A 21,657-nucleotide genomic window follows, 5' to 3' on the forward strand; every position below is an offset into this window, starting at 1 on the left:
AAATACATCCGTCTTCGTTACATGTTACACCGACGCGGAGACTGTAACGAGGTAACACATAATAACGACGATATAATTTGCATGTCGCGCTAATTTCGCCTCATTAATGCGTCAATGTGAAGCGTTAACCACTTGACGAGTGAACGAGGGAAGATAGCATCATATTAATGTATTTTAAGTGCCACTAGAAGAGACGTGCACCATCTCCTCCAACATTGTTGCATTGTAACAGACGATCCATCCGCTCTGCTATGCTTAAAATAAGCGCAATTCAAGAGACGCGGATTTTCGGAGAAACACTCTACATTGTATAAAATTTGCTCGATTTACTGCGATAGAAGAACAAAATATAAATTTAATGCACAAAATATTTTTCATTAAGAATAAATAGTCTTGAAAATATGTATTTGAAAAAAATGAATATTCTTGAAAATATTTCATTTTTTAACCTATCTAAAAGATAATATTTTATTCTCTATCAAATAATTCTAGTACTAATATCTATTTATTTGTTTAATAGTGAATTGCGTTTTTACGTCTACAGAAACTTTAAAATAAAGATCAAAATAAAGATGAGACATTAAAATCTTCATTAAATATTTAAAAAATGCGAGTATCAGGTTTTCAAATAAAATTTTGATTTTTATAACGTAAAAAATTAATATGATTCACAGTTTTTTACAAAAATGACTAAGTTTGTTCTATTTTGCACACGCAACATACATACATTTTTTATTATTAATTTAATTTTATAAAATATTTTTCTTACATTACTAATTTATAAAAAAGAAATTTATATTTTCAAGATTATTTCTTATTATATTTGATGAGCACTCAAAACTAATTAATGTATTGACTTTTTATTTTATATAATTATTAATAAATATTCTTGAAACTATAAGGAAACCAATTTTTTACTGTATATATAATTCTTAATATATATAATAATATATATAATAAATTTAATCCTTAAATAAAATAATTTTAAAATAAAGACAGAAATGCCAGAATATATTTTTATTGAGCAGATGGAATATTTCTGTCCTCCTATCATGTATAAATTTTACACTACGACGTCTATTACGTTATTCAATCTAATAATACAGTATTATAAATATGTGTGTGTGTGTGTGTACATATATTGTACGTCATTCATTTCTAGAACAATTATATCGACATGTATATCGCTCCAAAATTATCAACGATTTACGTAGAAAATGTAGAAAAAAATTATTATAAATAGAAGTAATTAATATATAAAAAATATAGATAAATTTTTATTTATAATAAATTATACATTCATCAATATAATTTATCATTCAACGATATAATATAAGGACATATAGCAACATCAATACAAAGGAGTAAATCGTGCTTTGGATAACATCCATGAACATCCGCAGAGGAGGAGCAAGAGTTAAACTTTTGCTCTCCTTTTGAATAATACTAGAATTATTTGAATATTTAATATAAAAAAATAAAAATAACAAAATAACAAAAAAAATAAATTTAAAAGAATTAAGAAAGAAAAATATAAGGAATCAAAAAAATTTTAATTATGCCCCTCCTGGGAAAAAATTCTGCAGATGCTCATGAACGTCACCGTTTATAAAAGCCCTTGCTACTGATTACTGATGCTTTAATTTCTCCTCGACGACGAGAGTACTTTTTTCAGCGGGAACGTAACATATCAAAATCAAGCCGAGAAGTACCAAGGAAGTTCCGCACCACCAGGCCAATGATGTAGATTCATCAAACACGATAAAGCCTACAAAAGCCTTGAATAAAAATAGGACATTAAGTTTTATATTTTTACAGAAAATCTAAAAATATAATAAAATATATAGCAAAATATAAAAAATATAAAAATACATTTATATTATAATTATTATAATTAATATATAATTGTACATATTATAATCAAAATATAAAAATATATTTATATTATTATTATAAAATATATTTATATTAGTTTTTAAGTTTTAGAATTCTCATAGCTTATTTCATTTTACAAGCTATATATTTAGCTTGTAAATTTTCTTGTATTTTATATTTTATTCTTATTTCATTATTTAAAAATGTAAATAAATTAAAAGTGGATATTAATTATTTTAACATATTATAATTAATAGCTCAAAATTTAAAGACTAAAAATGACTTATCCAACTTAAAATATATTTGTGCACTATCTCTTTTTCTGCAAAAAGATAATTAAAACAATTTAATTGAGCCGTTCAAGTAAAAATAGAAAAATTCAGATTACAAATAGTTTATATATACATACATAATAGACTGTATTGTATTTTATCGAAATAAATTTCTTAATTAATTATACACATATTTGACAAAGTAATGCATTTGAGAGTCAGCTGGATTTCGAATTAAATGAGTATTTTGTTTCTAAGATATGTCACTTTGCGGAAAATTGAAATTTTCATCTAATAAATGTAACTTTTTGTACAAATAATTATCCTTTTTAGGAAATTAAATTTTTTTTAATACCTATCGCGCTTAAAAAATATTGGAGATTAACGAGATTGACAAGATACGTGTTTGACACAGTTGATAGACATATAGAACCAACTATATATGACAAATATATAACTGCATTTTTATATTTCAAAGACTAGTCAGTAACGTTCTTATATCCCGACAAATCCAAACTTAATCTCTTAAATGTTTAACTTCACGCCAACACAATCAATATGCGGTCACGCTGCTGACAAGGTGCGGATTAAATCAAGTTCTGCAGAAAATTATTATAGGAAAATTCAATTATTACAATTTTTAAAATCGTAAAATATAATATCTGATTTTTTTATTTCTATTCAAAATACACAGAGAGTTTTCTCTTATTAAAATTCATAATAATCGTGAGTATTGAAAGAATTTTATAAAAGTTCTCTGATTATTATTTATCACAATAAAAAATATTAATATTTACACAATAAGATATAAAATATATTTAAATAAAAAAAAATATATTTAATTAATTATACCTAAATATATGTATAGTAAAACTTCAAAATTTTTAAATATATTTAAAACTAAAACAAAAACTATATTAAAAACTTATGATTCTTTAAATGTTTTAATTAGAATAGATGTAAAAAATGATAAACATAAAAAATATATATTTTATATAAATTTGACAATTCATTTTCTTTAATATGCAGCAATAGTAATTTTCGGCTTATTATCAAACATGTTAAAATTTGTAGCGAATTTTGCGGTAAAATATAACGAAAAATTCTCTCTGTGTAGACTAAGAACATTATAAAGACTCATAAAATCTTACGTAAATAAATGAGATGAATATAATCATTACGGAAAATGCGCGGGAAAACAATAGAATATATATGCTCTTCGCGCAGTGTGAGTGAGAGACGGCGAAAACATAATATTCCTATTGATCGTGTAATAATTCCGGCGTATAAGCATAGAGTGCACCATTATCTAGATTGCGTTTCAATAGCACATATCATATATATCGCACTGCTCTCCTTCAATCGCCACGTAGCTGTACACATATGTATAATTGCTATGACCGCATTGTGCGCGCTCACGGAATTGCGTCTAGTTCGCGAAACAACTTTCACTCATTGCAAACTCCAATAACTCACATAAATATATATTAATCTAATTATATTATTGTTTGCTCATGGACGAACAATTATATGACCTGACAAATATTTATCGTCAATTTCTCCTCTGTCACTTCATTTTTATATCGCATATATCTCTATATATATATTTCTATTTACGAGAATTGGGTAATAACTAATTAATTAAAAGTTACAAAGTTAATAACTTTTAACTTAGCTTAGTTAATTTAAAATGTATTAATTTTTAACTTCAACTAATTATTTTTTACTTTAAACTTTTTTCCTAAGTTAAATTTTTTTTATTATTGAATTATTGTTTTTTTATAAGTTTTAAACGTGTATTATTTTTAAATTAAAGTATTATTAATTTTTATGTTCATTTGTCATCAGTTGTAATTACCAAAAATATATTTCTATATAAAAATTAAAATTTGTTATTTGTTTTTATAAATTTTAAAAGAATTAACAAACAATAAAATTCTAATTTAATATAAATGTTTTTAAAAATTAACTTTTGATTTAACTTCAGTTAATTTAATCTTAATTTAACTTTAACTGAGTTAATTTTTTATTCATGCAACTTTTAACTTAACCAAATTAATTTTATAAACAACTAACTTTAACAGCAGTAATATAACATTATTATAATTTTTCACTCAACAATGTAACTGATACATTACAAGGCATGTTATATTACATTCTTGAATAGGAAATTATAACATCGATGTTATATTACTGTTATTTAGTGTTTAGTGGGTTAGAACCAAATTCTATGAAGTATTTACATATTTTAAGCTTACAATATATATTGGAACAATTAATTATTAATTATTAATTTTAATTAATTAATAATAATTTTGCATGAGTGAATATGAGCCACTTTAATTACACCAGAAAGCAAAAATTTTAAACTATAACACAGGATTTATCAAACATGACCTAAGTTTATATATATTCGTAATCAACATAACAAGAAACAACGAAAATTTGTAATGTAATTGTTTCATAGTATTTGGTTCTATTAAGTTAATAAACATATTCGTTCTTAAACTTAAACGAGTTGTATCTTTTATAATTGTCCAGAATAGAAACATGTTTATATAAATTATATAATTTTTTTACTTAAAATGATGTATACAATAAAATCCTAGAATATTGATTATTCTTCCTGAAACATTCTGTACTATATACTATACATTTTACATATTTATTATTTTATTATTATATATCTATTACTATATTTGTTCAAGACTTTTTACAAAAATGCTGTTTTCCGATATTTCTTCCTTCTTTTTATAATAAATAAATGTCCTTTTGTCTTAAAGTTCAATTAACATTAAATTCATCAATCGAGAGTCGACTATGTTTTCTTTAATGTCATATCAGAAGGGTCAATTTATCATCATTTTTAATTTACATCTTTATAAAACACAAATTAAAATTCTTTTAAAGCATAATTTCCTTTTAAAGTCAATTAAGAAATACATGTATCATTATTATTAATATTATCTATTTATTGTCCTTATTTTTTTGTTAAAATGCTTTTTTTTATCGCTTGTAACTCGGAAATAATGATTCCAAATCTCCCTTAAAAAAGATTTTAGTTAAATTAAATTCAAAATTTATTGATTTTTAATTAAAATCATCAAAAATTGTTTTACTAAACTTAAGATTAAAATTAAATTTTGTATGATATTTACTAATTTTTTTATTACGTCAATAATAATTAATTTTGTAATTAATTATTTTATTTAGCACTTTGTTATTCAAGTTATTTATATATTATATTTATTAAAATATAATATATTTATTAAAATTTTATTCAAAAAAAATAAATATTATTTATAAGTATTATTTATAAATATTATTAACAACTCACTGAACAAACATAGTTCGTAGCTGCACTTGCGACCGTCATCGGCAAGGAAGATCCGCTGCTATGAAGTGCTTTGACAAAAAATGTGCATCCCACGGTGTTGCACACGATCATAGCGACCAGCAGCACTCCTTTTAGCAATAATGATGCCTTTTTATCGAGAAAAAAAAATACGTATATAGACATACATTACATTACTCTATAATTATTTTGCCATTTATAGTCTCTCAAATTATTTTATCTATATTTTTAATCTTTTAATTTTCAATCGTTCGTTTTACATATCTCTTTTAAAATATTAAATTAATTATAATATAACTATAACATAATATATTAATATATATTGCTTTGCAAAAAAAATTCTCAATATATTTTCTTCATTATTATTTCCTAATATGAATGTTTCAATCTTTTAAGGGGATGCTGAGAGAGAGAGAGAGAGAGAGAGAGAGAGAGAGACTGTGTCTGTTTTATCGACAAATATATGTTTTTATTTAACTATTTAGTGGGGCTACACAGAATAAAAAATCTTTTACTAGAATTAAAGTATATATTTATACAGAGTGTCCCATAGGAAATTGCTGAAACTAATGAGCCATATCATTTTTTAGTGCATGCAGTTATTGAGAAAACAAAAATTGTGTTGAAAAGAAGAAAATCTACAATTTTCAATGGATATAAATAAAATGTTTGTATACGAGTTTATTTAATTGATAAAAAGTCATGAAAAAAGTGCTAATAATCACATAAAATCACATAAATTAATGATAAATATTTTTAATAGTACCAGATTTAAGAAGAGCTCCCAAGTAGAACAGAAAAGTCAAAATAATTTTAATTTGACGTCATCTTGATCAAATTTGAACTTTAAATTTGATCAATATGACGTCAAAATGATATTTTGATTTTCTGTTCTACTTGAGCTATTAAATATAGATCGTCAAAAACATTTTATTTATATTTATTAAAAATTGCAGACTTCTCTTTTTCTCTTTTTAACACAATTTTTGTTTTTCCAATAACTATACATACATGTATTAAAAAATAACGGATTAGTTTCAGCAATTTCCTATAAAACACTCTATATATATAATTATTAAATAATTTATAAATAATAATAATAATAATAATAATAATACAGAATTTTGTACAAATTCAAATGGTTAGAATATTAATAAAAATAAAATCTGTATAGTCAAACAAAACATAAATTTAAAAAATTTAATTATTTTTATTTATTTGGTTTGTATTTTAATTGACTATACAGATTGATAAATCTTTTTTCACAATTAATAAAGTATTAATATTAACAAACCGCGTTAGCTTATAATTTCAGATAATAAACAATCCGTTAGCCAATAACTAGCTTTACAGTCAAATCTAACTTCACTTTTCGATAAAACAGAACTAATCCGTCATCCTGTTAATTTTTCGTCGACGATTCAAATTTGCCGCCAAACTCACCAAAGACGACGCGTCGGCGCCACCGGCCAGTTTTCCTAGAAGGCTGCCGGCAGTCGCGAAAACACCTGCAACGACTGCGAGATGCGCCCCGCTCCCACGATATCCTTTCATATCGGCAGATAATATCGTGAAAAATATGTATTCGCAGACGTGTTCGGAGCGATGAGGGATCGAGACCGAGCACCGTGCACACCTCAAGGTCGTTCGCGACACCGAGATAGGAAGACACGTGGAACGCGATAAAATTTGCACTTTTATCCACTCGAACCGGGAATTAATAGCCCGAACGATGGAGAGATGACCATGATATCGAGCGTGATCGGATGGATGACGGCGAAACGAGCATGCGTCCTACCGATGACGGAAATGCGCGTCTTCGGGCGTTTCAACTTTATTTAAACGCATGAACAAGATGAGAGGATTTTTATTTTCAAACATAAACTATTTATATTTTGATAATGCATAAATTTTTAGCATAAATGGGCTTTTATTATTACCATTTTTTACCTCGTTGATTGATTCTCTAACAGCACATATATCCTGAAAATGAGAACATCCTAAGGATGTTCGAATGTCCTCTCGATATCCTCATCTGAATATCTTTCGGAAATGTTGTGCAATATTAAGGTTATATTTGAGAGTTTCTATGATTATATATTGTTTTATTTTAAATAATTAACCTGGGAAAGGAAATATGATATTTTTCAAGTTATTTTTTTTTACTTATACAAATATTTTATTGTATATTATATATACAATAATTATTGTATATATAATATACAATAAAATATTTGTATAAGTAAAAGAAAAATAACTTCAAAAATATCATTTTCTTTCCCAGGTTAATTATTTAAAATAAAACAATATATAATCATATAGAAACTCTCAAATATAACCTTAATATGGCATAATATTTATATATATATATATATATATATATATATATATATATGTATTATATCGATTTTAGTTTTACAAACATTTAATTTCACGAGCATATATATATGTACCTATCTGTTTATTTTTCTTTTAAAACGACATTTTTCTTTCTTCGAAAATTTATTTGATATTTTTAATCTTTACAAATTTTCTATCAGAACATTTTGTGGAACATTGCATATATATTTTTTACAATTTTCCAATATACGATATTTCTATTATTCCTGCAAATTAATCTTGCATATGTATTTATTTTTTTCTTTATTTATATTTGTAATACAAAAAATATATAAAAAGAATTTTTGTAAATTAAAAATTTCATGTCAAATCTAAAAAATGCAAATATATATATATATATATATATATATATATATATATTTTAATCACCGACCCAAGGAGAACAGAAATATCAAAATAATGTCAAATTGACGTCAAAATATGGTCATTTTAGTTCATCAAAATGACATCAAATTGCATAAAATTTTGTGTTATCTTGATGTTCACAATGATAAAAAATTATTTTGTATTAAAAATAATTGAGATGCAAATTTAAGACGTAAGCCGCTTATAAAATTAATATTTTAATCAACAATTTAGTTTTTAATACAATAACTCAACTCTTCTGCGAACTGCAATATGGAAACTTTAATTATCTTCATAATAATAAGCATTGTATATATCACAGTCGAGAAACGTGTGCAACACATTTTCTACAAATTAAAAAGGTCAAAAAAAGTCTATATAAAAAGTCATTTTTTAGTCATCTTCGAGATCGAGATTATTCCATGACCAAAAATGACATAAATTTAGTCAATATGTGACGTCACAAATTGACATTATTTTGACTTTTCTGTTCTCCTTGGAGAGATACATCATCTGACAAAAATATAAAAGCAATAGTATATATATATATAATAATATATATAAGGAGAGAGAAAAGAAGAACAGAGTTGCATCTGCGAAGCTATAACACGTTGCAAAATTCAGCGAAGCGTTCAATCGTTCCGCGCAGAGCTCCTCGTTCTTCATTATTAACAAGCTCCGTTCTCAGATCAACGAATTCCTGAAATTCCGGGAGCGACGTCGCGCGGATAAAACGAGGCGCAGCGATATTATATACCTGTTCGCTTATCGACCGGCTAGCGCATAATGCAGAACGGTTACGCAACACAGAAAGGTGTACACGTTCCATTCCCGCGCGCATGTGCGGTCGAGCGCGCCACCTGGCGACGCGTCGCGCCACTGCGCATGCGCCGCGCCACCGCGCATGCGCGAGCCAGTCGCCGCGGATCGGCGATCGCAGGCGGCCGAGCGGCGAGTGAGCGCGTGGCGCGAGACGAGGCGAGACGTGCGCGGGCGCGATTTCTCTCCCCGTGAGAGGTAGTTTAAAAATGGCGGACGACAGGTAGACGTTTCCGTTCGCGGCTGCACGCGCGCGCGAGTGTGTAAATATTTCATTCCCCTCGGAAATCAGCGCGCTATCTGTCACTCCGTGTCACGATACATCAAGTATATATACATCGGATCGATGGCGTAAGATCATGTCCTCGCGGAGGGCGCGAAACGCAATAATGTGGTGAATGAAAAGAGTCCGGGTCTCACCTCGTCGCCGTCGCTCGTCACATTCCGCTGGGCGCGATCGAGGAGGGAGGAAGGAAAGCGGACCACCATCGCCGCGTGTCGAACCGCGCGCTCGCATACGTGAGTATATTAAAGAGAGAGAAAAAAAAATTATGATAAAAAAAATACACCGCTACATCTCGTCGAGCTCTTATTATTATTACGTCATGCACCTGTCATCTCTCCGCCGAGGTATCCTGCGCGGTACGCACCGCTCGTCGTCCTGGCCTTGATCTCGCGATGGCTTCGGTTCCCTCGCCGAGCGATATAATTGACAGGAAGTAAAATCCATCTCTCTCTCTCTCTCTTTTTCTCTATTTTTCTCACTGGAACTATGCACCGTCAAATGCCTACTTTTATTATTTTCTTGCGAAAATTGCGTAGTGAAGTGTGTATTGCGTATTTTAATTAGCTCGTGAAATTAATTATGTATTTTTATATATTGTAATACACAAATGTTGAATTTTCTTCAATATTAATTTTTTTTAATCAATCTTTATTGCTTTTAGGGAAAAATAAATATACTCTTTTTTTTGAATGAGTAATAGGCAGGATGTTTTGCAAATTATCTCTGAGATATAAAATTTATGCTGCAAATATACAGTTAGAATGTTTAAATATGTACACTCTCTTGATGATATCCAATGATGCAATAATATTACCTATGATGATAGAATTCTTTACATAAGTACACACATTATGCAGGCATACATAATCTAATAAAGAATTTTATATTACACTGAGATTTTTTAAAATAAAAATATGAAAGTTTCTGCATAACATAATAAACACTAATGTATATATGCATATTGCATTAATAATCTAATTTTTTCTTACAGAGAGATTCACTTGCTTCCTCTCTGTAAATGATATATTATTTATTAGATATTTCATTTTTCAGAAATATAAATTTATATGTCAAATGTAAATGTAACTATTTTTTTTCTTTTTTTTTTTTAATTGAATATTATATTTCCAAGAGAAAATTTTCATAAAAATTTTCTAGAGAAATTATCTTATTTTCCAATAGAAAGGATTCCATACATAGAAACCCAATAATCTTAAAAAAAGACACATTAGCGTCAAGTAACTGTTACTATTTCTAGAAAGCTTTCTGTCAGTATATATAAACATTTGTGCAAACATTATACATTTACTTACTCAAGTACTTGATAAATTTTTCAAAATATTAGAGTAAATTATGTGCTACCATTCTTGCCAGATAATTCGGAGAAATCAATCAAGTTGCATTTCTATTGTTGAAATAAATGAAAATTCTCTAATAACCAGAATAATATGCTGTTATTTGTTTAAAAAGTATAAAATATCTGAGAATGAGGTCTTCGCTTTGTAACTGTAAAGGTAAAATTGTTTACATTATGTTTATTACAAAACCTTTTAATTATTATTACATGCTTTATTAAATGTATAAAAATAAAAAACAAGACAAATGTAACACAATTTTAAATTTGAAAGTTTCATGATTTATAAAAATTTATGTATGTTTTTTCTGGAGCAGATTTTTCATTTTTTTCATATAGTTGAATTAGATGTGCATATGTGTATATATAAATATATAGTTTACATTTAGTGATGTTTTCTCCTTTCTCTGTTGTAAACAGGTAAATATATCTGTACAAATTACAAACACCTAACAATGGAACACTCAGAGTTAGTGGCAGAAATGGTACACGTTGAAAGACTGACAACACAGGAACGGTTACACTTGGCACGTCATCGTAGACTACAGCAGCTGAAAGTATGGAGACAACGTGAGAAGGAATGGTTGCGGCACCAAACTAGGCATACAAGTAACAAGCGGCACATATACTTTAGTGATAGTGTTATGTTATTAGAAGCCGCTGCGAGAAATGATATTGATGAAGGTGAGAAATTTTATATTATATATTACACCGGAGATATAAACATTATTGTATTATAATTGGGAACATTTGTCTCTCTTATAGTAAGGCGACTTTTGAAGAAAGGCGTAAATCCAGACTCGACAAATGAAGATGGTTTGACAGCACTGCATCAGTGTTGCATAGACGACAATGAAGAAATGATGAAGTTACTTATTGAATTTGGTGCTAATGTAAATGCGGAGGACAGTGAAAAATGGACACCATTACACGCCGCTGCTACATGCGGCCATTTACACTTAGTCAAACATCTTATTGCCAGGGGTGCAAATTTACTAGCTGTTAACGCTGATGGCAATATGCCGTACGACATTTGCGAAGATGAAAAAACATTGGATTGCATCGAAGGTAATAAAATTTTAGGCGATATTTAAAAAGATTATCGTTTCTAAATATATATACAAAGTGTCCCATAGGAAAATGCTGAAACGAATCAGCTGTTATTTTTTAATGCATGCAGTTATTGACAAAAAAAAAATTGTGTTGAAAAGAGGAAAGTATACAGTATTTAATGGATATAAATATAATGTTTGTATACTAGTTTATTTTATTGATAAAAAGTAATGAAAAAAACCTTATTATAACCATTTAAATTTGTACAAAATTCTATTCTTTTACGAAAACTTGTAAAAACTTTCTAACATATGTCATTTTTAATGTTATTAACAATCCTTTTAATAGTTGCTATTAAATCTGGCACTGTTGAAAATATTTATCATTAGTTTTTTTCATTACTTTTAATCAATATAAAATAAACTGATATACATTTATATCCATTAAAAAATGTAGACTTTTCTCTTTTCAACACAAATTTTGTTTTTTTCAATAACTGCATGTATTAAAAAATGACAGCCAATTAGTTTCAGCAATTTGCTATGGGACACCCTGTAGTAGAAATAAAAAAGTATAAAGTGTGATATGCATTTATATATAAATTATGTTTCTTATGATACACAGGAGAGATGGCGAGGCGAGGAGTCACTCAAGAATTAATTGATGAAACAAGAGCCTCAACGGAAGTTCAAATGTTACGGGATTTGCAAAAAATTGCTTCTTTAGGAGGTGATATGGAATATAAAGATCATCAAGGTGCTACACCTGTATGTATATTCAGATTTGCTTTGAAATAAGAAAAAATTAGTAAGCTATTATAAAATTTTATAACTATATCACAATTTTTATTACAGCTTCACATTGCAGCGGCAAATGGCTATTTACGAGTTGTAGAATTTCTTCTTGATCAACATGTATCGACAGATGTAGAGGACAATGATAAGTGGCAACCGGTTCATGCAGCTGCATGTTGGGGACATGTAAGCTTAATATTTATCTATTTTTGTAGCTATTCATTTTAAGATTATTATAAGTTTTTTTATTAATAAAAATATTTTATATATATATATATATATTATTGAAAAATGAAAACTCAAGCAATATGCGATATAGAGATAATATAATTACTATATAATATTAATATTTGTTTTACAAAATTAAGATTACTCCAATTTATTTTCTTACATTTTCTATATAATATATATATATTATATTTATGATTCTTCTAATACAATATTTTAATATTTTTTTACATAAGATTATAATATAATATTTTAAACAGAAATAAGATCAATAATAGTTGTATAATAGAGAGAAACTGTGTCATTAAAACAATTCATTACTGTTTCATTGTATGGTTTGCTGAATATGTCAGAATTAAGAAATCTGATTTTGGTTTTTTTTATTGTGGCATTGGAAATGCTATCAGAATTTTTTTCAGAATAATATCAGAAATATCAGAATTTTTTTTTAGAAAACAGAACATTTTCGAAATACTGTAAAATAATCAATAGTAGTATAGCTGGAAATCTGGCTTTAAGCAGCCTATCAATTAATCTCCCCAAGAAACTGATTGTCTAAGATAAAGATAGCTTTATCAGAGTTAAGAAGTTTAGACCTATCAATCTAATTAATCTAATATATATCTTCAGAAGAAAAGCATCTTGTTGTGATTCTCCAAGTCTGAGACACATGTCTCAAACAATTGTGCTATTTTTTTAAAGCTTTTCAAGATAAAAATTTTGCAAAATTAAGAATATGGCCTTAAAAATAGAAGGAAAAAAATAACATCTACAGGGTGTCCCATTTTGTTTTCTCAATAACTGCACGCATTAAAAAATGACAGCTGATTAGTTTCAGCAATTTCCTACGGGACACCCTGTATAAATATTAGTTTAATAAATTAAACACGACATTGCAGTTGGAAGTACTTGAGCTGTTGGTGCAAAATGGAGCAGATCTAAATGCGAAGAATAAACACGATGAAACTCCCGCAGGTAACAATTGTCGACTCATTTTGACTTATATTATTACATGCATTATCTTGTTTAATTTCTTTTCACATCTCATAATATTACGCCACAGATATATGCGAAGATCCTGAAATTAGGGAGAGAATAGTGGAATTGAAAACGGAGCAGGAGAGTAAACGACTTCGTGAAGCACAAGGACGAAGGGTACGCAGATCGCAGAGCATAAATACAAGGACACAGAGCGTGCGTCGAACATCCATTCGAGATAAGGTTCTTACTACTAAAAAAGATGCTCAGGAGGAAGCGCGGTTTAGGTTACAAGCACAACAGGTACGGCTAAATTTCTAGAGAACTAACAAATATTTCAAGGCTCCCGCTCCTCGCCGACTATATTGGAATTATGACGTCAGAGGCGAGCCAGGAGCCTTAAATGTTTTCTATTTTCTTCGTATATGTATATGTAATTTGCAACTAACAGTTAACATTTTTTTTTTCAAAAACTTTTTTACATCAATTGATTTCTTTCATTTTATTTATGAAATTATTTATAAAAGTATCGAGATAAGATAAAAATAAATATTTTACGAGCTATTTTATAACTGACAAAATACAATAGTAATAATTTTAAAGATATCTATTTTATTATATTAATTAAAATGAAACACCCTGTAATGCTAAATATTAAAATCTGAATGTATAAATACAATTAATCAGTCAAATAAATTTTTCAGACATATGTTAGTGCTCCTACACCTAGTATTCCGCCATTGGAGAATAATACGCAGGAAGTAGGAGACCATGAGACTGATTCTAGTACACTGACACCAGCGGTGCGAAAAGGTCCCGAAGGAAAGGACAACGAGTCTTTTCTTCACGAAGATGTTGATAAAGATTCAGGTACATTCCAAATGCATTCTTACTTGCAATGGTTGTGGTTCAGTAGAATATTATTATAAATGGTAGCTTTTTATGCGGTGAAATTTCTGGAAAATATATAATTTAAAAATTGCAGCATATATGTATATATATAATTGTACATATATTTATATATGTATATATACATATTTATGCTCATTTACCACATAATGTCCTATATTGGAAACATAAGAAAATATAAGTGAATAGAAAATAGAAAAAGATGGTATATTTTATATATTATATCTGTAAGATGCTCACTAAAAATAAGAAAATTATTATGCTGAGAATAATAATAATTAATTACGAATATCGTACTGTTGAAAGAGCGGATGATAAATTTGATGGAGAGAACGCGATTTTATATAATTTAAGAAATAAAATTTAATATTAATAGAGAGAGAGAAGAGAATTGAGATTTTATGAAAAATTAAAAATAGTTTCAAATTTATAGATTAAATATTAAACAAATCTGCTAATTGCAAAATCCCCATAAATGTACTCTGTTAAACTCACTGTGTGTTAGCTGTTCGATTATTTACCAGCTTTTTCTTTTTTTTTCACTATTGCGTGCTCCTGAATAATTGCGAGGTCAGTTTTCTACGTCACTTTCCTATTTCTTTAATTATTACATTTCATGAGCTCTATACGATGCATTTAACATTATGTTATCTTTTTTGTGTCATTCATGTCATCTCTGATACGATATATTTATTCGCTCAAAATGTACGTAAAATATGTGCTACGCATAATGCATTTTTCTCTCTAAAAAAATGTTAAAATTCACACACATACATACACACACGATCACACACATTTTCGTTTTATCTACATCGAATCTCTTTGATAAGACCTAAAATGATACTAGCTTTCTTAGCATATCTTTGTGGACCGCGCGTTAGCAAAGCTTATTTAGCGGCCACTTAAGAAGCGCAATATAGAATAATAATCAAACGAACGTATATATATTTACTGTAGATATGTCGAATTGTTTCTATACTTTCTTACATAAACTGGAGCCTAATCGATTTAGAGAACTATATATATCGTATATTAGTAGAGGACGCACAATAAGTAGAATTTTGAAAGATATATATTATTCTATACTCTTTATATACATATAGTATTATGTGCAATTTTTTCTTTAGAATAAGTATATATGTATATTATATATATTTAGAAGAGATTGTCACTCTCTGTTTTTTTAGTAAATCTTTTGTCGGATAATGCGCTCATAGTATAATGAGCAAATTTTGGGCCTAAAGTATGACTTAAAAGTTGTGATCGCAATTCTCTACGAATTTTTTATGTATGTTCGTTATATCAAATTCTTACATTTTAGAAACTTATTGAAAGATAGCAAAATTATCTGCTAATCAAACAATAAATGCTTCAGATCTATAATATTATTTATTAGAAAATTATTATTTTTATTGGAAAAAATGATTAAGAATCATATTTTCCTCCATTTTATTGATATAGTCAATTCAAAAAATAAAATTATTCAAAATAAAATTTATTATATTTATTTTTTATTATTTTATTCTTCATTTTATTGTCAATTAAAAAAATAAAAGTATTTAGTCGAATAAAATTTATTATCTATTTAATGGATTAGTAAAAAATGAAAAATATAATTTTTCATTTTATTGAAATAGTCAATTCAAAAATTAAAAAAAAACATATCAGATATAGTGAGGATAAAGCTATTGGTAGAAGAAATTGCCAACGGACCTTTATATATTTACGTTTCCTATATAAATGACATTATATAAACATACTGCGCTTTAGAGATAAAATATTTTAAAACTAATACGTTTCTTATTCGATAAGAGATCCCGATGAGATAGATCATGTTCTCATAATAATGATAATGCGCAAATATAATAATCATTTGTAGTAGCTGTTGAATCATTGGAAAACATTTCACTGTAGTACAAATATAAAAAGACATACAGATCATTAATCGTACAAACACCGTTTCCTGCTCTTTGTGACGTAAGCCGTCTCTTTATACCGTATAATTGTCTCTCTCTATCTCTCTCTTTTTTATATTTATTAGTTTTGCTTGCGTAAAACGCAACCACTTGTAATCACGTTTATTATATATAAATATCCGTTCAGTAATATATACTGTGTGTACGTATACACCAAAATGTGCATATGGTGGTCCTTCTTGAGGCTCCTTGCTGCGGCCAAGTCAGATTGTGACGTCAGAAGCGGGAAAATACACGTTGAAAATTTTTGCATTTATTTTTTTCCCTTGACAGTCAATCAACAACCATAAAATAATTGAAACATGAGATTTTTTCACGCGGAATGACTGCGCATGTGCAAGATTGTATACGGATGAAGCCTCATATTACAGTCATTTTACAGTTGATTGATTATAAAGGGAAAAGGATAGTTTTCGCAATATTTTAAAAGTGTACTAAAGCCATCTAAAATTACGTTTCATCAAAATATCTTTTTTTTATCTAAAAATGACACGCAAAAATTTCAGTTTATATTTTCTCGCCTCTATGACGTCACAATCTAACATGGTCACAGCGAATACGAAAGAGTCTTAATGCAATGTTTTCGAAAATGCTTGTACTGCTACAAGGAGCATGTGGAAAAGCTTTTGGCGCATGTGATTTATAGTTGACATCGTCTTTTTTTTTTTTTTTTTTTTTTTTTTTTTACTTATACTCAGTGCACAGGAGTAGAAAGTGGGGTTGATTATGAGGTGGAGGGACGAGAAAGAGTGAGGAGAAAAGTGTCGGGGCCCTTTTGAGGCGGGTGGGTGAAGAGTAGCACATTGGATCTTTACCCTGTTTGTGCCTGACAGCAGTGACAGGGCACGATTCGCCGATCGGTAGTCAGCAGCAGTCGCCGATTTACTCTACGGACGGCGACGCCAACGGCAAGATCAACATCCACGTCTCCGTCGTGTTCGTCAAGTCTCTTTCGGACCTGAAGAAGCAACGGGCCCAGAACCGGCACATTTCTGGCGGCTCGCTGGACGCGAACGGAAACGGGATCCCTATGCCGGTCTCGTCCATCTCGAACTCCGACCTCAGCACCGACGACTACACGCAACGCTTCACCGGGAACACGAGCGAGATCGTCAGCGACAATCACACGGAGAAGAACTGCTGCGCCGTCATGTAATGCATTTTTTTTTTATTTTATTATTTTACGTTAATTGTTTTTAATTTGTCACCGTTTGTTTCCTCGATTGTTTCGTTTTTCCCCTCACACGTCTTCCTTCATACTCTACTATCTAGAGATTTTTCATTCGTATTTAGTTTCTGCTCGGAATCTCTTTGTGGATTCCTCGCGAGAAAGATTTTTTTTAAATGAGAGAATGTGTTCCTGCGATTCGCTTCTAGTATTTTTTTCCAGAGAAGACTCGATGTGATGTGTTCCTAAGGATGTATGGGAGATAGAATCGGAGACAAAAGTACCAATGCTATTCTTCATCTTACAGAAAATCTGTACATCTTATCCCGAGTAGCAGACTGACGTCATTAAACGTTAAAATGACGTCATCAGACGAAAATGCCGTAATTATAATATAATTATAATATAATTATAATATCTCAAGTAGCAAACTGACGTCATTAAACGTCAAAATGACGGCATTTTCGACTGTTGATGTCATTTAACGTTTAATGACGTCAGTTTGCTACTTGGGATGTTATAATTATAGAAAATCGCTATAGTTTAATTTCCTAACTTTCAGCTGTTTTCAGCGTTGACACAACTGAATATTCAGTAATCGGAGAAGGAATTTTAAGGCTCCTTGGTACTCGCGACTATGTTAGATTGTGACGTCAGAAGTGAAAAAATATACGTTGAATTTTCCCATCTCTGACGTCACAATCTAAATATGGTCGCGACGTATCAAGAAATCTTAATAAACTATTATTATTTTCTTCTAAACAATCTAGTGAATATTAATGCAATTTTGCAACGTTGTTCCTTAAAGTTCTTTAAATTATACATGTAAAATATTTGATATACATGGTACCATTTTTTCGATATTTTTAACGTAATATAATAATCGAATTTTCGTAAAATTATATAACTATAAAACTAGCGGAAATTAAAATTAAATTAAATTAAACTAAATTTAATTTAATTTAAATTTAAATTTAAATTTAATTTTGTACCATTTTAGATATCTTCCATACATCCTTTTTCTACAATTTTGCAAATCGTATATTCGATCCAATTCCAATGTGTGATTAATTTTTATTATATATATTTTTAACAATTTATATATTACATATATACACGAGATGTACAAGAGATATACATATATGTACATCACAAATAATAGTAGCGTGAAAATTCGACAGCTTTAAAGTTGAGATAATTATCGCGGTTCTAATAGCGAACGGCACTGTGTACTTAAATAAATATCGTAACAAAATAGTTTTTTTTCCTGCAAATTATCACGTGAATTGCAGGCGCTTGTAAACTTGATGTCAACAAAGAGAAAACACTTTGTTACGACTTAAACTATAGGGAACCGTGTACTTACACATTCGCAGAAATATTATATATATATATATATATTTAATTGCATTTTTCTTTAAATTATTTACAGAATTCTCTTCAACGTCTAAAGATGTTTAAGTATTGTACAGACTTTTACTTTTATTTATTGCTAATATTAAAAAAGAAATGTATAGATTATACACTCTTTAGAGAGATGTAATGTGTATTACATTTGTAGAGATATATTGTGCTTTAGAGATTCAAATTTTTTTCTAGCATCTCCAAAAACAGATATATAAGACTATATCAAACAAACTTCCAATGTTTTCTATGAGAAACTCTAACTGTAAGAGGATTAAGTGAAAACCGATTTTTTATATCGATTTAAAGATTATTTGTAAATTTTGATATGTGGTATTTTTATCTATATTACAACTCTATAGACTTCACCGAAATTCTTCGTTTTGCGTTTATAGCAAGTCACATACATCACTGATTTACAACTTGCACCTGTTTTTTAGGCCTTTTAAGGCGGTTAAGTTTAAATTTGACATTGTTCGGAATACATAAGTATGTAGATATTTATGTAAAAAAAAAAAAAAAAAAAAAAAAAAAAATATGTAACGCCAGATCCAAAAAATCAAAATGGAATACAATAGTGACAAATTTCAAAATATTCAGTGTACAATGAAATAATCCATTTTGGCAAATTTTTTTTCTTTGTATACTTCGTGCCGTACAATATTCAAAATTTTGAAAGAAACTTTTCAACGGGAGTACAAATAGTACAAATAAATAAAAACTCGTAACATTCCATCGCAATGCAATAATGAACGTTGCCAAATTTTTTGCGATCGTATTTCGTGATTCATCCTTAAATCTTGCGTTAATCGTAAATTTGTACATTGTCATGATTATTCCAATGTGGTAAAGGTATTATTCATACTTGGTTCGAATACGAATGTCTATGGTGAAGATTGATTTTAATGGCTGTATTTGAAACGAATTTATGTGACATCACCTGTTATGGTATTGTAATATATATATTATAGTAACGTTATACATATAAAATAAAATCACTGTATATATGTTATCTTATATTTGAATATTATTTCTGATCCTCAAACAGGCGGTGTGCATCAAATTTTATAGATAAGTTCTTTTATGATTCTTTCTTAGTTATAAACAGTATTGTGCTTAGATGATTTAAAAATTAGCTAGATAAAGGTGAGATTAAAATATGTAAATTCATCTTAGATAAGATAAAGATGATTTTGTTTCAAATATATTTAGATAAAAGATAAAATTATATGGCGATTCATCTAGATAATTTTCTAGTAATAATGTTTAAGACTGCTTATGTAAACGTAGTTATTTAAAAATGTATAAATTATAAAAGGGATATAAAATATACATATTCATATTACTATTTTTACGTGCTATGATTTGAAACCAAAATTATCTGAAAAGTATTCTAGATAATTTAATAAAGATAATACTTTTTTCATCTAAGATGCAGATATAGATAATACATATTTTTTATCTACATAAAGATGACGCCAAAATTTCATCTAGATGATCATCTATATAATTTTATTTAGATAACAGAAAACACTGGTTATAAACATTAATTTATCACAATTATATAAGTTTTCTTTCACTCTGAATTTTTACTCCAAATATGTATGACGTGTTACAACACTTGGGCATTTACATGTCTACTTACTTTATAATAATATTGTATGTGTATAATTACATATAGTAATTTCGTCGAAGCGATTTCGTTCTTCTCTTCAACTGTATACTGATACTTCTGTGAGTTATCCCGATACTGTTATCAGCATGATAATGCAAATTTCACTCGTGTATGACTAGACAGAAGTATAATGGGTCAGGAACTAAATAGTGACTGATAACAGCTGGATGATGATAGTCATAGTAATATGGCTTAGCGGCCAGAGAAGGAAGATTACATCAGTCGACTCTCAATTGAGAACTGATTTAATCAAACTCGCCTCTGCATCACGCTTGTCTCTTCTGATGCAACCATCGCGTCCTATTGAGCTTCATCATTAGAGCCACCAATTGGCAATAAACAAGAAAGTGGTATTAAAATATTACACGAGATTATAAGGCTCTTCAGTACTCGTTCAGATTGTGACGTCAGAAGCGAGAAAATATACGTTGAAAATTTTTGCGTGTCATTTTTAGATAAAAAGATAGTGTGCTAAAAGCATCTGAAATTGTGTTTCATCAAAATATCTTTTTATCTAAAAATGGCACGCAAAAATTTTCAGCGTATATGTTCTCGCTTCTGACGTCACAATCTGATATGGACGCAGCGAATCCAAAAATCGAGTAATATTGTATGTATCTTTGTGTATTTCTGTTAAATTTATTTTTCAAAATCTATGCGAAAAGAAGGACATCTAGATATCTGTGTGTGATTTATATTTTACATTCAAAAAACATAAATTATATCCGCGCGCGCGCGATAAAATATATAATCTGAAAATAATTGT

At 28.6% G+C, this 21,657-nt stretch overlaps 2 protein-coding genes across 6 annotated transcripts; one reads left to right on the top strand and one right to left on the bottom strand.

Annotated features, from left to right (window-relative positions):
• Positions 1-1,249: 1,249 nt before the first annotated feature.
• On the bottom strand, positions 1,250-7,292 carry LOC114937554 (transmembrane protein 42). The gene is made up of 3 exons (XM_029311075.2): positions 6,946-7,292; positions 5,485-5,631; positions 1,250-1,778 (listed from the first exon to the last, which is right to left on the bottom strand). Exons 1-3 carry the CDS (start codon positions 7,054-7,056, stop codon positions 1,629-1,631), a joined length of 408 nt encoding a protein of 135 aa, XP_029166908.1. The 5' UTR covers positions 7,057-7,292; the 3' UTR covers positions 1,250-1,628.
• Positions 7,293-9,179: 1,887 nt separating this feature from the next.
• Positions 9,180-20,233, top strand: MYPT-75D (Myosin phosphatase targeting subunit 75D). 5 transcript variants are annotated; one of them, XM_029311061.2, is made up of 10 exons: positions 9,180-9,585; positions 11,127-11,390; positions 11,472-11,774; positions 12,384-12,526; positions 12,614-12,739; positions 13,681-13,756; positions 13,845-14,062; positions 14,464-14,629; positions 17,481-17,796; positions 19,245-20,233. In XM_029311061.2, the coding sequence occupies exons 1-10, from the start codon at positions 9,465-9,467 to the stop codon at positions 19,261-19,263; spliced, it is 1,752 nt and encodes a 583-aa protein (XP_029166894.1). In that variant the 5' UTR covers positions 9,180-9,464; the 3' UTR covers positions 19,264-20,233. The 5 variants fall into 5 exon arrangements, with proteins under 5 accessions (XP_029166894.1, XP_029166893.1, XP_029166899.1 ...); XM_029311060.2 differs by having other exon boundaries at positions 9,181-9,585; positions 17,478-17,796; XM_029311066.2 differs by lacking the exon at positions 19,245-20,233 and having other exon boundaries at positions 9,181-9,585; positions 17,343-17,515.
• The last annotated feature ends 1,424 nt before the right edge of the window (positions 20,234-21,657 follow it).

The sequence above is a fragment of the Nylanderia fulva genome, unplaced genomic scaffold, assembly GCF_048542155.1.
Source record: "Nylanderia fulva isolate GAGA-0341 unplaced genomic scaffold, ASM4854215v1 Scaffold119, whole genome shotgun sequence".
Lineage (NCBI taxonomy): Eukaryota > Metazoa > Arthropoda > Insecta > Hymenoptera > Formicidae > Nylanderia > Nylanderia fulva.